The sequence below is a fragment of the Trichoderma ghanense genome, assembly GCF_004382785.1.
Source record: "Trichoderma ghanense strain CCMA-1212 chromosome Unknown scaffold_9, whole genome shotgun sequence".
NCBI lineage: Eukaryota > Fungi > Ascomycota > Sordariomycetes > Hypocreales > Hypocreaceae > Trichoderma > Trichoderma ghanense.
The window spans coordinates 784,900-798,797 of NW_027395672.1; the positions used below are offsets into that span (position 1 = coordinate 784,900).

Below are 13,898 nucleotides of genomic sequence, written 5' to 3' on the forward strand. Positions count from 1 at the left end.
ACATCCATGCGGCCGATCCTCCATACATAAATCTCTCTCTCTCTCTCTCTCTTTTCTAGAGCCTCCCCTCGTTCCCGCCATTACATATAACCTACTTAAGATGAATAACAAGAGCTGTATCCCGAGAAGAAAAATCACTCCGCCCACCCAAACACCTCACACACCGCCAAAGTATTACTCCTCAACCCCCCCAGCGCAACCAAAACCCCCACGAGATCCATCACGACCAACACCAGCGCGGCGAGCATGAACCGCGGGCAAAACACCCTATACAGCATCAAATGCCTCCTCAGCCACCCCGCCCAACTCATCGTAGCGAGCGCCTCGACGGCAAAGTACGCCACGAAGACGGCTAGCGCGCGGGCAGTCGTCTCGAGCAGGCCGCGCTGCTTGGGGCCGACCTTCCAGAGGACGAGCAAGGGCACGCACGCGGCGGCGAGGATCTGGCCCGCAAAGGTGTTGAGCGCGACGACGAGCGGCGACCAGGGGTAGCGGATGGAGAAGAGCGGGATGAAGGCGCTGTCCCACTGGATGCTGGACAGGACGGCCTGGTGGCCCGTCTTGAAGAAGTAAAAGTTGCCGAGGACGGCGAGCATGACGGGGCCGATGGCCTCGCCGCGGAGGCGGTTGAGGTCGACGATCTCGGCGAGGCAGAGCACCTGCCACATCATGAGGGCGAGGGCGCCGGAGCCCATGGGCTTGGTGACGAGGATGCAGGCCGCGAGGATGTTGAGCGGCAGGAAGAGGTACCGGGCGCCCATGGCGTTGCCGTAGCCCAGGATCGTGACGAGCTGACCGGACTTGGCGGTCGTGGAGAGGATGGAGATGTTGGGCGGGGCCCACGCGAAGGAGGTTGATCCCGCGATGAGGGAGAGGGCGAGGATGATCTGGGCGAGGTACACGCCGGCGGACTTGAGGGTGCTGTCGGACACCTTGTCGGCGAGCCAGCCGCCGTTGCTGGCGGCGTCAATGGTCCAGTAGAGGGCGGAGAGGAAGAGGCCGCCGCGGAAGAAGTAGCCGATCCATGTCGGGGCGAGGCCCTCGTACGACTTGGACGGCATCAGGAACGCCCTGATGACGTCGGGCAGGATGATGAAGACGGCAAAGGGGATGACGAGCTGCCAGGGCGCCGAGGTGGAAGACGTGACGGAGGCGTAGTATGTGGACGTGCAGTAGGGCATCTGCTCCTCGCGGCAGAGCTTCGAGTACGACGCCAGCCGCCCGATGATGATGAAGGCGACGGTGTGATAGATGGCCATTGTGCGGTCCACCTTGGATTCGATGCGCAGCGAGGACACGAGTGCTGCCAGCCCAAACGTGGCAATGAAGAAGAGGAGGATGGAGTCCTCCCAGATGGTGTAACTGTTCGAGGCGAACCCGATAGAGTGGCTCAGCGTAAGGACAACAGACAGCCAGCCCCAGAAGGTGCGCGGAAGGACATTGAGCAGCGTCTTGCCCGAGGTGGACAGCGCAGAGATGACGCCCGTAATCAGCAGCGTGACGACGAGGGCGGCGAGGCCATCCAGCGGCTGCTTGCGGTACAGTCCCACGGCAATCAGCACGCCGACGACGAACAGCACCCGCGCGTCGGCGAGGCCACCCACGAGCTTCCGGTGGAAGTGCTGGTCCGGATGCACCTCCTCGTCCTCGTGCTTGAGGTTCATGAGCTCCAGCCGCCGTTCGGCGTAGTCGAGCTCGGCATCGTTGGCCACGACAAACTCGTCGTCTGCAGGCCTCGACGCGTACATGATCAGCATCACGAGGCCAGCGGCGGTGACAAACACACCCGCCACCATCCGTGGAACGTCGAACCGAGCCCACAGCCTCTTGTACACCTGGAGAGTCTCCATCTCAAACTCGGTCAGCGCATGGTAGGCGTCCCTGTCGCTCAGCCCAGCAGCATTGGCCTGCGTCCACAGAGCAGCAGGAGAGCCCGGTTCCTCCGTCTGCGAGATCCCGCGGGCCTTGAAGTACGACTGCCGGTACCTCTCGATTCCGGCGGCTGCGAGCCGCGAGACAGCAGCGAGGTTGGCCCAGTCGTTGCCCTTTCGTCCCGCAAAGGCCTCTTCGATGGGCTTGCCGAGGTTGTTGAACGGGATGGGGATGCCCAGCAGCAGCGCAAGGGTCGGCACCAGATCAATCTGGTTGACGGGCCGAATCTTAGCATTCGCCGGCGGAACGACAAACTCGGGAGATGTCCTCCCGAAAAGCGGTCGCTTCGAGTACATCCACAGAGCGGCCTCGACCTCATCGTCGCTCTCTCCGCCATGATCCCCCTTTCCGTCCATGCCGTGGTCGCCCATGACAATCAGCAGCGTGTCGTCGTCGATGGATGCCGCCACCTTGGTCACAAACTCGTTCATCTGCTGCAGCTTGGCCGTCATGGCGGCGTGATCCGGGCCGTATCGGTGTCCCGCATGGTCCACGCCCAAGCAGTGCCCGATCAGGAGATCCCACTGACCGTCGCGGGACGACTCCAGCAGCGGGAAGATGTTGTCGATGACGCCGTTGTCGACGGTGTGCAAGTCCCAGACGTTGAAGCTGTCGTACGCCTTGCTGATGTTGGCCTCAAAGTGATCCGGAAACAAGGACCACCACGTGTCGTCTCCCAGATGCGCAATCTTCTTCCCGGCATCCCGCAGCTGCATCAGCAGATTGTCCTCGTCAATGGCCGTCCCGGCGAAATTGCTCCCGGCATCGATAAACGTCGGCAGCGTCCCCGTCGTCAGGCCCTTGAGCCGCTGCAGCGTCGTCGTCGGCGGATCCGCGATGAAGGGCCGCAGGAACGCATGCTGCGGCGCCTCGACCGCCGTGTCGTACAGGAAGGGCAGCGCATTGTGGAAGGCGTGCGCCGTCGCCGGATCCTCGGGGACGGTGAAGTCGTACCGCAGCGCATCGATCAGTATCACCACGGCGCGGTCAAACTGCTTCGGATGCCAGCAGCCCCCGTCCACGTCCAGCGCCGCCCGCAGGCCCTCGACCGGCGGCGCCGCGCAGCTCGACTTGTCCTCCAGCACCAGCCTCGTCAGCAGGAAGCCGCTCGCAAACAGCCAGATGCCCACGCCGTGCACCGCCAGCAGCCACGTCCAGAAGGCCGCCGTCCACCACCACCGCCGCTCGTACGCCTTCTTCCGGCGGGCGTTGAGCCGCTCGCGCTGCCGCTCCAGAATCTCCGTCTGCTCTTTTTCCGTCGGCAGGCCCTTTTCGATGGCCTCTGCGTCCCGGGCCTCGCGGGCTTCTCGGGCTGCCTTGGCCTTGGCAAACTGCTTCGCAATGGCCCTGTAGTCGAGGCCGTCGCCCGGCTTGGGGCTGCGTTGCGGCATGGCTGTGGTATGTATAGCTTCAATATCTATGCGCGAGGGATCGCAGGCAAGATGCTGGCCATTGGCCGCCTCTCGGAGAGTCACGCAATGGGTGAATGACCAGCAGACTAGGCGTGAGGAGAGGTTGCGAAGCCGGAGAATATGTTGAAAAAAGAGAAAGGTAATAAAGGGAGAGATGAGCAGAAGGAAAGATGCAGAGAAGAGAAGTGAAGCAAGAAAAAGTTGGGCGACGGTGTTCCCCAGCTAGAGCCGCCTAGGGCGAAGCTGGTTGGCCGCTATCAGGAGCTGCAGTGGAGCTGTGCCGAAGCCCGCGAAAGACAGATATGCGTGGTTAACCTTGTATTTCACAGCCCAATTTGCGCTACGTTGCGAGATTTACGGCTTGTAGCACATCCGAAAGAGCCGTGAATCTCAATATTTTCTTCTCTCGCAAGATGCAATCCGTCAATTGCGCCAATTGGCGGCGCAATTGCATGGGAGATGAAGGGCATCAGCATGATTCTGATGACGTCCGCGGCACTTGTTCGGCTCATGACAGGTGCGCGGATTCGGCAAGGCGTCGATTGGGGGGTTTTGATCTTGAACAAGGGTCACATCACTGAATGCAAGATCTCTTTGGAACTTGATACAGCAAGTCTGGAAATGCAAAGGTAAAAGGCGTCCATTCATATCTGCCATACAATAAACTCACACAAAACCCCCCCAATCTGCCTCGCCTCTCTTTTCCCTCTCAACCATTCTGTCAAATGTACAATCCAGCAATCCAGTCCATATACGTAAAATCTCCCCATCTCCAACCCAGATCATCCCTCATTCTTCTTCATCATCAACCAATCATCCGTACATTTCATCGTCATCTCAGAGAAAGAAAGGTGAGAATGGAAAAATGACGAAAGAAACGAGCAACAAACATTAAATCGTCCAAATGCAGCAAAATGTGCAGAGTTGTTTAGAATGCCATCCCCAAACGCCTCTAATAGATAAGGAAAGGTATCCTACGACTCAACGCATATGCAGCATGCTTCCCACCGTGGAAAAAGAAAGGAAAAGGGTAAATCAGGTAAACATCTCCGACTTGTCGCTATATGTATGTACCTTGGTCGTCCAAGAACGCACATGTCGCTGAGCCAGGATGGAACAGAGCGAGATTCTCAAAATCCCCTCTCCGTGTCATCATACGTATCCGTCGTGTACGTGTCCGTCGTGTACATGTCCGTCCCCGCCGGCCGGCTGCTGCTCGCCCGTCGCCGCTCCATCCGCCGCCTTCGCCTGTTGTCCGCAGCCGACTCGTTGCCCTTGTCCTCCTTGATCTCCGTAGGCGGCACGGTGGACGGTACTACGGGCGGCACGACCGGCGGCGCGGCTGGGCGTGTGACCGGCGGCGCGCTGGGGATTTCCGTCGGAGGATCGCTCGGGCGATGGGTCATCTCGCTCCATGTGCCATGGCTGCCGACACTAGAGACAGAGGCAGTGGGCAGCGGCGCGTGCGGTGGTGCCAGGTGAGTAGATGGTCCGGGTTGAGCTGGCTGGACAGGCTGGACAGGGTACGGCGGCTGAGCGGGCTGCGGAGGCTGGCCCGAGTAGTATCCTGAATCCTTGGGGCGCCGGCCCTTGGCAAGCGATGCGCTGGGCGGCGAGAGCGGTCCAAGCCGGCTGTCTTCATCCTTCGCTCTGCTTTCCACCCTGCTTTCGGCTGCCGACTCCGCCCTCCTCTGGCTATCATCCCGGCGGTAGCGGCGACTCTTGGTCGGAGACTCGGACAGACTGGATTGCGAATCCATCCGGCCCCTGCGTGCCAAAGACTCCTCCTCGGTCAACCGTCGCAGGGTGACGTTTCGGTCCTTGTCGTCGTGGGCCCTCATCTTGCCGCCCCCGGGCGCGCCCGTCGAGCTGCCAAACCGCGTCCGCTCCTGCGCCGCCAGGTTGCTGGCACGGGCGGCCGCTTCGGCCGCCGCTCTTTCGCTGTCCAACTGCCGCCGAGACGGGTTGCGTCCTGCGGGCCTGTCGACAATAGACGTCATATCGGAAGCACTGCCGTCGGACTGATGAAGAATGCCGTGGGGATCCGAGGGCATGGCCGGCATAGACAAACGCTCGCCGCGCCTGGGAGGGGGCGCATCGCCAGGGACCAACGCAGGCGTGCTCGGCGGCACCCTCACAGCGGCACTCAGGGGCCCCTTTTGAGGCATGGCAGAGAGCTCGGTCTGGGTGTCAAACGTCGATTCCGTCGTATCCGAAGACTCGGTTCCCGTAACAGTGCTGCGCCTCTGGGGTGGTGGACGTCGCGAGTCCCTTCTTATCGGAGACGAGTATTCGGTGTTGCTGTACCTAGAGAACTGCGTACCGGAGCGCATCTCTTCCTCTTCCCTGAGCCGCTCGTCTTCCTCCTTCCTGGCACGCCTGTTGGCAATCTTCTTCGCCAGCCATCCAACTCCCAAGGTGGCAAGGACGCCCTTGGCAAACCCGCCGCCGCCGCCAGCATCCTGTGTGCGTCGCGAAGGAGAAACGTAGGATGAATACTCGGAATCGTCATATGCATCTCGCCTGGGTGCGTCGCTGCGGACGTGCGAACGAGGCGGGGACGACCGTCGGCCTCCATAGGCAGAGGCAGTCTGGGTAGGGGCCGGGGCGCGCGACGGCGGAATGGTGGACGCATCGTCGGTGTACTCGCTGTTGAACTCGCTGATTGTTGTGGCGCGTCCGGATCGATTGCGGTGAGGTGTCTCGGTCGACACGGCCGAGTACTCTTCGTCTCGTCGATCACGGCGGCTCATAAAGTTGGCGAAGAGCTTTCCAGCACCAAAGACCGCGGCCGCACCTCCCAATGCCTTGAGCACGCCTCCACCTCCTCCTCCGCCGTCTCGCTGGGGTGGAAGATCCGAGTACTTTTCCGAGAAGTAGCTTGGGCGTGATGAAACGACGGTTGGGCCTCGGCTACGCATGGATGGAGATTGGCTGCGGACGCGGCTGTGATCATCGCGGTGGTCCTTGTTGCGTCCTCTGGTCAAGGCAAACAAGCCTGCCGCGGCAGCCAGGGGGCCCAGCCATGCCAGCTTGGAATGGGAATGGTCCCTATGATCGGAGAAGTACTCGGACTCGGTGATGCGAGTGTTGCCTGCTTCGGAGCGCACTTCTGACATGTAGTGCTCCCGCCGGCCCTGCGACTGGTAGCTGAGAACAAAGTAGAGAAACAAAAGGAAGCCCATCCAGACAGCGTACAAGATGAAAAGCACCTTTGGCGATCCATACAGAGTGAGCCCGAGGGGTATCTGGACGATTCCGAGGATCGCCACGGCTCTTCCCAGCCACTGATGGAGCGTAACGCGAAGCGAGCGCAGTTTGGTGATTCGATGGACTATCCGACCCCCAATAAGCTGCACCATGAACATGACGAAGATGGCAACGCCAATCCCATGGTGAGGGTTCGACAGCGATCGCTTCGGTCCGACGGCGAAGAAGGGCAGTATAAAGGTGGCCAGCAGAAGCAGGCAGGAAAAGACGTGCAGCCGCGCATGGTATCGAATCGCATAGCCCGGTTCCCTCGAGTAGAACCTCGCAATCATGACCGAAAAGGGCACCAGGAAGAGAAAGACCATGGCGGCCATGACGCCGTGCGCCAGGATAATTGTGTGGTATTGGTGCACCGTGGAAAAGCGGTTGCCCATTCCTGCGTCGACGTTGTTAGACACGGCCCAGCGCGGTTTGACTCAGGATAGTCATAGTCACTCAAGAAGGAGGAGGAGAAGGAAGGAAGAAAGAAGGCCGTCCTAACCGTTGTATCGAGTGGAGTCAAAGTCGGTGCCCTGCAGGTTGGGCAGGAGGAACGTGTTCTTGGTAAAGTCCCACGTCCCGTCGCCCACGGTCATGGTGTCGGAGTCATAGCTGACCGAGCCAGGCGACGAGAACTGGTCTGGCAGCGGCGCCATGACGGCGACTCGACGAGGAGGAGCAAGCGTGGCCGGGTCAGATCAGGCAGGGAATGCGCTCTGGGTTCTGCCAAACGCCCTCTGCTGTGCCCGCCGCTCGACGATCCCCTCCGCCGCGTGTCCCAGCCAGAGCTGCCGTGGTGTCCGTCCGAGGGCTGGCGCAGGAATGCCAGCGTCGTGCGATTGCGGCGCTCAAGGAATTGCCCGTCTGGCGGTGATACGCACTACAGGTCGTCGAGTGTGGGGAGCGTTGTCTGAGTCCGAGGCTGGCGATTGTCTGTCTGCGACGCTGTACGCCGTATGTCATATAAAAACCCGATCGCGTGTAACCGTAGATTATCGAGTCAAGCATCCGCCCACGCAGAAACGAGACGTTGAGAAAGATGCCAAAACAGAAGGGCAATCCGATCTCAATCAACAGAGGGAAAAACCTCCAAGAAGAGGCTGGGGGGGGAAAGGTGCTCGTCAGGCAGGCACAACAAAAACGACAATCGGCCGAATCGAGTGCCAATTGCTGCGGCTTTCAGGGATTCTTCTTTTCCTAGTTGCAGCAAGGCACCTCTTTGGCTAAAACTGGCGGTCCACCCCAATTGCATCCTGCGAGGAACAAGGAACAGGCTCGCCGTTGGCAGGGCGACGAAGTACCCCTGTGTCCAGCCTCCGTGATTAGATAATGCTGATCTGAACGCTGTCATTGGATGAAAAGGCAAAATCATGTGACAGCACCGCCTCATCAGCCGCCAGAAACATGGAGAGCCCCGCTTTTTGGTCAGCTCGTAATGCTTCTTTAGCTCATCAGCCTCTGCCGCTTGCATTTCCGGATTGGTCGTCCAAGTTTGTTTACTTTGACTCGGTACGAGATCGTTTTGAAGGGACGACATGTCTTCAAGAGGCGTCACGAATCACACGCACATGTAGCACTTTCTTGTGCTGCACTAATGGCTGCACTTACATTTCACCGTGTCGAGTGCCAGAACAAGTCACATTTGACGTCGGCAAACGGATCCAGCGGCGCAGTGCCACGGCGTCAGCCCTCCAGGACCCCTAGGCACCTAAAAATACCTACATAATACTACCTAAGGTACCTTGAGGCGGCTTTTCTTCACCTTCTCTTGCCCATGTCACATGCAAACCTGCAAGAACGAGCAGGGGAATACAACTCTCTGGGAACTAGGTAAATGCCGGTTCTCTGGAAAGGAAGACGTCGAGAAGCCTTCTAGCTTGTCGCTTGCGCCTGTGCCTGGGTTTTGCATACCTTACTCACCCGAAGCTAGTAATATCCCTTGGACGAGCTACAAGATCCCTCTAGACATTTCGTTGGCGGGAATCATTGTCCAGGACACATGCCATTAATGACTTGTACATCATGGACACACGTACGGAGTAAGACGGCGATCATGCTGCTTCCCTGACCGCACCGTCTCCCAAATGCAGACATCTCATCCCTTTCGACGGGGTTCGACAGGCGGTCTAACGACCATGCCAACTCATCGATGGGCCTCGTCAAGAAAGGGATCAAAAGATGCTTCTTGCCACCCAAACTTGGAGTATTCACATTATGCAAAATTCTCTAAAGTATGCTAGGTATACTTTCTTTTCAACAAGTGCATGTAGCTGATGCAGAAACGTGTCTACAGTACACCGAGGTACAAGGTAAGGTAGGTAGGTATGATTGTAATAGGTACCTCACGTCTCGCGATTTCCTGGTCCGTTCCACACCGCCCTGCCGCTCGTTCTTACAGCAATCTACCCTACAACTTCTAGTACAAGACGAGCTCTTCAAGGACGATGAACAGGGACAAAAACGTACTTTATTAACAGGTGCTTTATGACCCAAATATAAAAATCAGCATGACAGGAATGCAGTTCGTAGACTCTGCTCCTTGGTAGGTAGGCATTGAGCTTTGCACTCGAGTCGGAGCTGTGGAGCCCCCGCCAAAACTGAGGTTAACATCCCCCACGATGTGTCAACTCAGATGGACGCAGTAGGGGCTCAATCAACAACCTGACGAAAAGTCAACAAAGATGCTCGAGGGGTGATGCAGATAATAGTTTCCCAGCGACACACGAACTCGCCAGAAATCATTCGTGGCTCATAAAGTAAACTCAAAGCAAAACCAGAATGCCCAAAGACACCAATGCCCAACTCGCCAGAAAGGCGCCTCAACCGACGCACTTTGGCCTCTTTTCTCGATGGCAACATGGCTTCAAACTCCTCCTGTGAAGGCCTACCCAGTCAATTCTTCGGCAGGCATCTCCCATATGTGTCAATCGCAATGCCCATACGTTCCAATGACATCCCCGCCTCTACACTTACAGATTCACATACACCGATAGCACACCATATCTACACTTTTACATATCCTCAGTTGGCATGGAAAGGCCCCCTTTACCCCATGAGTTGGGACGGCGACATGCTGTCAAAGTTGGCAATGATGGATTCGTCAGCGGCCATGCTGTTGATGACGTCTTCCTGGGTGAAGCCGAGCCAGTACTGCGGGTTCTTTTGCTGCTCCTTCTTGATGTGGTAAATCTCCTGGGCCACCCCCTTGACCTGCCCCCGTGCCCTGTCTGCGGCACCCCAGACGCTGGACAGCTCGTTCAGGGCGCCAATGTTGAGCCGGATCTGCTGCCTCAGGTCGTCGTCGTCGTGCTGGATGAAGAAGAGGGCCCACTTGTTGAGATGCACAATGGAGGAGAGGGTGATGACACAGGTGAAGAAGTGGGTGTGGGAGAGCAGCGGTACTCGGTGTGTAATCAGCTTGCTGATTCCGTTTGCCGAGGTGATCGTGTGCTTTGTGTGCTTGTTGAAGAGGTCTCCGGCCGGAACCAGCTGGTACGGCGCGCACGAGGTGACTTTCTGCGCGGGCGACGAGTCGAGCTGCGAATGGGGCTGGTGCAGGAGGATGGACGTGGCGTACATCATCATGTGCGCCTGGAACATCATTTCGTCGAGTTGCCCGTTGGCCTGTAGCGAGTCCTTCTTGTCCTCTGGCAGGTGCAGCCGCCAGTTGGTGAGCAGATTCTCGATCCGCCAGAGGTTTTCGTCCTCTGGGCCGTATATCGGGGGCGTCCTCATGAACCTGCCCAGGTTTCGGCCACACAGAATGCGATACGCAAACGAGGAAAACCGGCGCTCGTCACCAGAAAAGTCTCGGTCCTCCAACTCTTCCAAGGTCATGGGCGGGGGTATGTGCTACACAACATGTTAAGGCATGCATTTCCTCGACAGAGGGCGTTGAAAGACGCGAATGTAAACTTACACCAGACAGATACTGATGCTCCTCACAAGGCAGGCTGACGTCGGCGGGCACATCGTAAAGCATAAAGTTGGTCATTCGGTGAACGCCGGCAATCATGCCGTCAATGATGAAGAGATCCCACCATGTCCGCCGCCAACTCTCCTCCAGCACCGGGTTACCTCGTCCGTTGAGAGAGGCAAAATGCGACTTATTGAGGCCAATCTGAAGCGCCAGCGTCTCGGTGCGGCCCAGCAGCTCGGCGGCTTTCTCGTTCTGGCAAGAGCCGTCCAACGCAACGATGGCCAGCATCATGGCCTGGACCTTGAAGCCGTCCTGCGGCTGGGTCAAGTCGTCCAGGAGGCGCATGGCGTCATCGTACAGGCTCGGGCGTGACTTGCCGACATCGATGAAGAGCGAGCCAACCCATCGGATGACGGCCATGAGTGGGTCGACGGGGTTCTCGCTGGCGAAGCGAAGCAGATGCTCCTTGGGGAGCACAAAGGGGTGTGATCCATGGAAGTAGCGGTAGAAGGAGTCGACGCAGCGCTCGTGGAGGGTCTGCATGGGAAAGTGAGCGGGGAAGGGGAGGTGGGTACCCGTCACCAGGCTGGCGGGCTCGATGCCATTGATGCTGCAATACGACCGGTACAGCTGTGCCTGCGTGGCGGCAGGGGTGGTCTGGAAGGGCGTCGCCGGGGAAGTCTCGGGCAGCAGGCCGGTAGGGCTGAAGTTGTGGATGGTCATGGGCGTCGAGGCCATCGGCACGGGCACGGGCACCGGCATGCCGCTGGAGACGCCGGCGCCCAGCAGCATGGGGCAGTCCGAGGCGGGCAGGCTGATGGAGTCCGTGTCGGGAGGAGACGTGGCATGGCGTTTGTTTGGGTTCTGCGCGGTGCCCCGGCGAGGGCCCTTGTAGCCGCGTCGAGACGCTACGTAGATGCACTCGAAGTTGGAGCCGACGCAACGAGAGCAGGGCGTCTGGCCATCGCACTTGAGGTGTTTGCTCCGCTAGACGCCGGGGGCGGCAGGCTGATGGTTAGCGAGAGGTTGCTCGTCATGTCAATGCGCATAATGGAGTGTGGGATATCGGGATGCCAGGATTCGCGGAGCAACATGTATTCGGACGAGCAGCAGCGACAGCATCAGGTCCATGTTTAGTGACCCCATTCCACAACTTTCCTTATCGTCCTCTTTTCTTTTGCTTTCCCTTTCTCCGTCGTATTACCCCCATATCAATTTGAAACTGCATGTTTGCTGCTGCTGTCGGGTTGCATTGACGAGTCGAGCTCCAAGCGAGGTCGGCGAGGTCGGGGATAAAAACACAAACTGCACGATCAAACTTACGCAAGCCAAGCACGCCGCTGGCACGGCAGATTCGCGCGATCGGCCATCGCTGTCGTCCTTGACATCGGTCGGCTTGCTGGCTGGGTCTTCCGGGCTCCTGCTCGTGGTGGGCAGGCCCGGGGCGGCCACGTCGGCGACCGCCAGAGGAATCCGGCCTCCATTCGTCGGGGAAATCGGCGACTGAGATGCAGATGACGAGGAGTCGGGAGGCGACAGGGTCCCGGCGGGTGGCTGCGGCACGCCTGAGCCATGAGCCATCATGGCGGTACTATATGAGGAGATGAATGGTGGGAGAGGCGATGGACGAAGAAGGGCGTCGCGTCTGCCTGGTAGAAGGACAGGAGAGTATGACAACCAGAGGAGAGGCAGAAGGGCGAGATGGAGGTCCGGCTTTGACGAGTGAGGCTCGGTTGGTTTGTCAGGGGACGAGGTTCGCTGCTGGCTGTCACCCGGGTGGGGAAATTTTATGGTTCAGCGCGGTGCGGGCAAAGATCCAGTCAAACTGCATGTGCAGGTGGTGCTGCGGCAGTCCAGGGACTCCCGGCTCTGCAACTCCGCAGTATCCAGTACAAGCACTGCCTGGTATCGATGTGTCGATGCGAGGATGGATTTGGAGGCGCAGGCTGAAGTAGAGGGTACCGGGAGCGATTGCGCAAGAGGTACCCGAGACATGGCAAGCGGTGATGGGATCCCTGCTCTTCTCGGCCGGTCAACTGCTGTTGGATCGAATCCCTCAACCGATGCATTCACGGCGCTTCGACCAATGCAAGTCTCAGCCACAAGGACGCATGGACTTGGGCTATCGCAACAAGCCTCGCCCCCAGCCAAGCCTACCTTATTTGCCAATATCCGCGGAGAGGCCGCATCATGCCTCGTGCAGCCCGTGTCACCAGACAAGATACAGTCAAGGCAAGGCTTTGCCAGACATGCAGCATCAACGGCCCGGTAGATGTAAGACAGGGCACATGTACAGGGTCGGCCTAATCGAAGCTGGTGTCGTGTCTCTTGGTGCCGTTGGCCGAAATCACATCGACTGCTAGCCCCCCGATGCTCTCGATTAGTGGCTGTAGGGGCCAGGCGCAGTTGGTTGGCCGCCCATCGGAGCGCTCTGCGCACCGCGACGCCGCCTGTGGGAACGCTGAAGCTGAACTTGGGCGCCTGTCAGATGCTAGTTGGGCGCCACGGGGCTAAGAGACGCTGGTGAAAGATGCATTTGATGCGAATTGGCCGTGGGCCGAGATGCGGATTGCGATGCGACCGTGAGACGAGGCGTGAGACGGCTGGACAAGGCAAAAGCGGGAGATAAGACGGCAGTGGCCATCAAATGTCATCCGAGTTGTGAGAGTATCGACTTGTTTCAGCCGCAGTTGAAACAGCCACCCGGCGCATTCCTTCTTGTGTAGTTGTATGTACAGCCTGCCTGCCAGTCCGCCTCCATTTGCTGTCCAGATGACGAGCACACCATCCACCTTGCCCTACCGTGGCCGCAGGCCTGCAGGTACGGGGACGGGACGGGTCAGGCCTTGGATTTGACCAAATGTTTTGCTGCTACCCTTGATGATGGCAACGGCGACAGGCCTCACCGCTAGGCAGCATCTGCATCAACGATCCGTTTCTGACCCAAAAGCACCTCCTCCGCCAGCTCACGACCAGACAATGACGGGACACTATCCGGCGGAAGCAGGAGAGCTACACTCACTGAATCATTCAACATGGTCACTGGCTCAAAAATCGGGCAGCTGAAACGACATGGCCGCGGTCGCTATCCGTCCCAGACGCAGGGCGACAGAGCAGTCCAGTCCCAACAAGGCGCCTGCAAGAGGACATCAAGTGCTCAACACCGAGTGAGACAAGCAGCGACATTGTTCTCAGCCTATTGCGATCTCGCCAGATGAGATCCAGTCCCCAGAACCTCGAAGCCGCCGTTTCTCGTCAGCCAATGATGAGCTTGTCTCTGTGTCTCACTCTGTACTCGCTCTTCCGACGCGCGCGTCATGACATGCTACTACTTGCTCACAGTGTTCTTGTGTAACCCATTAAACGCCGAGACGCGAGCGCCACAA

The 13,898-nt window shown here is 58.6% G+C and overlaps 3 protein-coding genes across 3 annotated transcripts; all 3 read right to left on the reverse strand.

The window, feature by feature from the left end:
* Positions 1 to 134: 134 nt before the first annotated feature.
* On the reverse strand, positions 135 to 3,323 carry CCMA1212_007347 (GPI ethanolamine phosphate transferase 3; the record flags this gene model as incomplete). Its single annotated transcript, XM_073704517.1, has 1 exon — positions 135 to 3,323. One exon carries the CDS (start codon positions 3,321 to 3,323, stop codon positions 135 to 137), a length of 3,189 nt encoding a protein of 1,062 aa, XP_073556793.1.
* A 1,151-nt stretch (positions 3,324 to 4,474) lies between these two features.
* CCMA1212_007348 (uncharacterized protein) lies at positions 4,475 to 7,249 on the reverse strand (the record flags this gene model as incomplete). Its single annotated transcript, XM_073704518.1, has 2 exons — positions 4,475 to 6,990; positions 7,096 to 7,249. 2 exons carry the CDS (start codon positions 7,247 to 7,249, stop codon positions 4,475 to 4,477), a joined length of 2,670 nt encoding a protein of 889 aa, XP_073557014.1.
* Positions 7,250 to 9,638: 2,389 nt separating this feature from the next.
* On the reverse strand, positions 9,639 to 12,343 carry CCMA1212_007349 (uncharacterized protein; the record flags this gene model as incomplete). The annotated part of the gene is made up of 4 exons (XM_073704519.1): positions 9,639 to 10,445; positions 10,513 to 11,499; positions 11,836 to 12,103; positions 12,339 to 12,343. 4 exons carry the CDS (start codon positions 12,341 to 12,343, stop codon positions 9,639 to 9,641), a joined length of 2,067 nt encoding a protein of 688 aa, XP_073556795.1.
* Between the last annotated feature and the right edge of the window lie 1,555 nt (positions 12,344 to 13,898).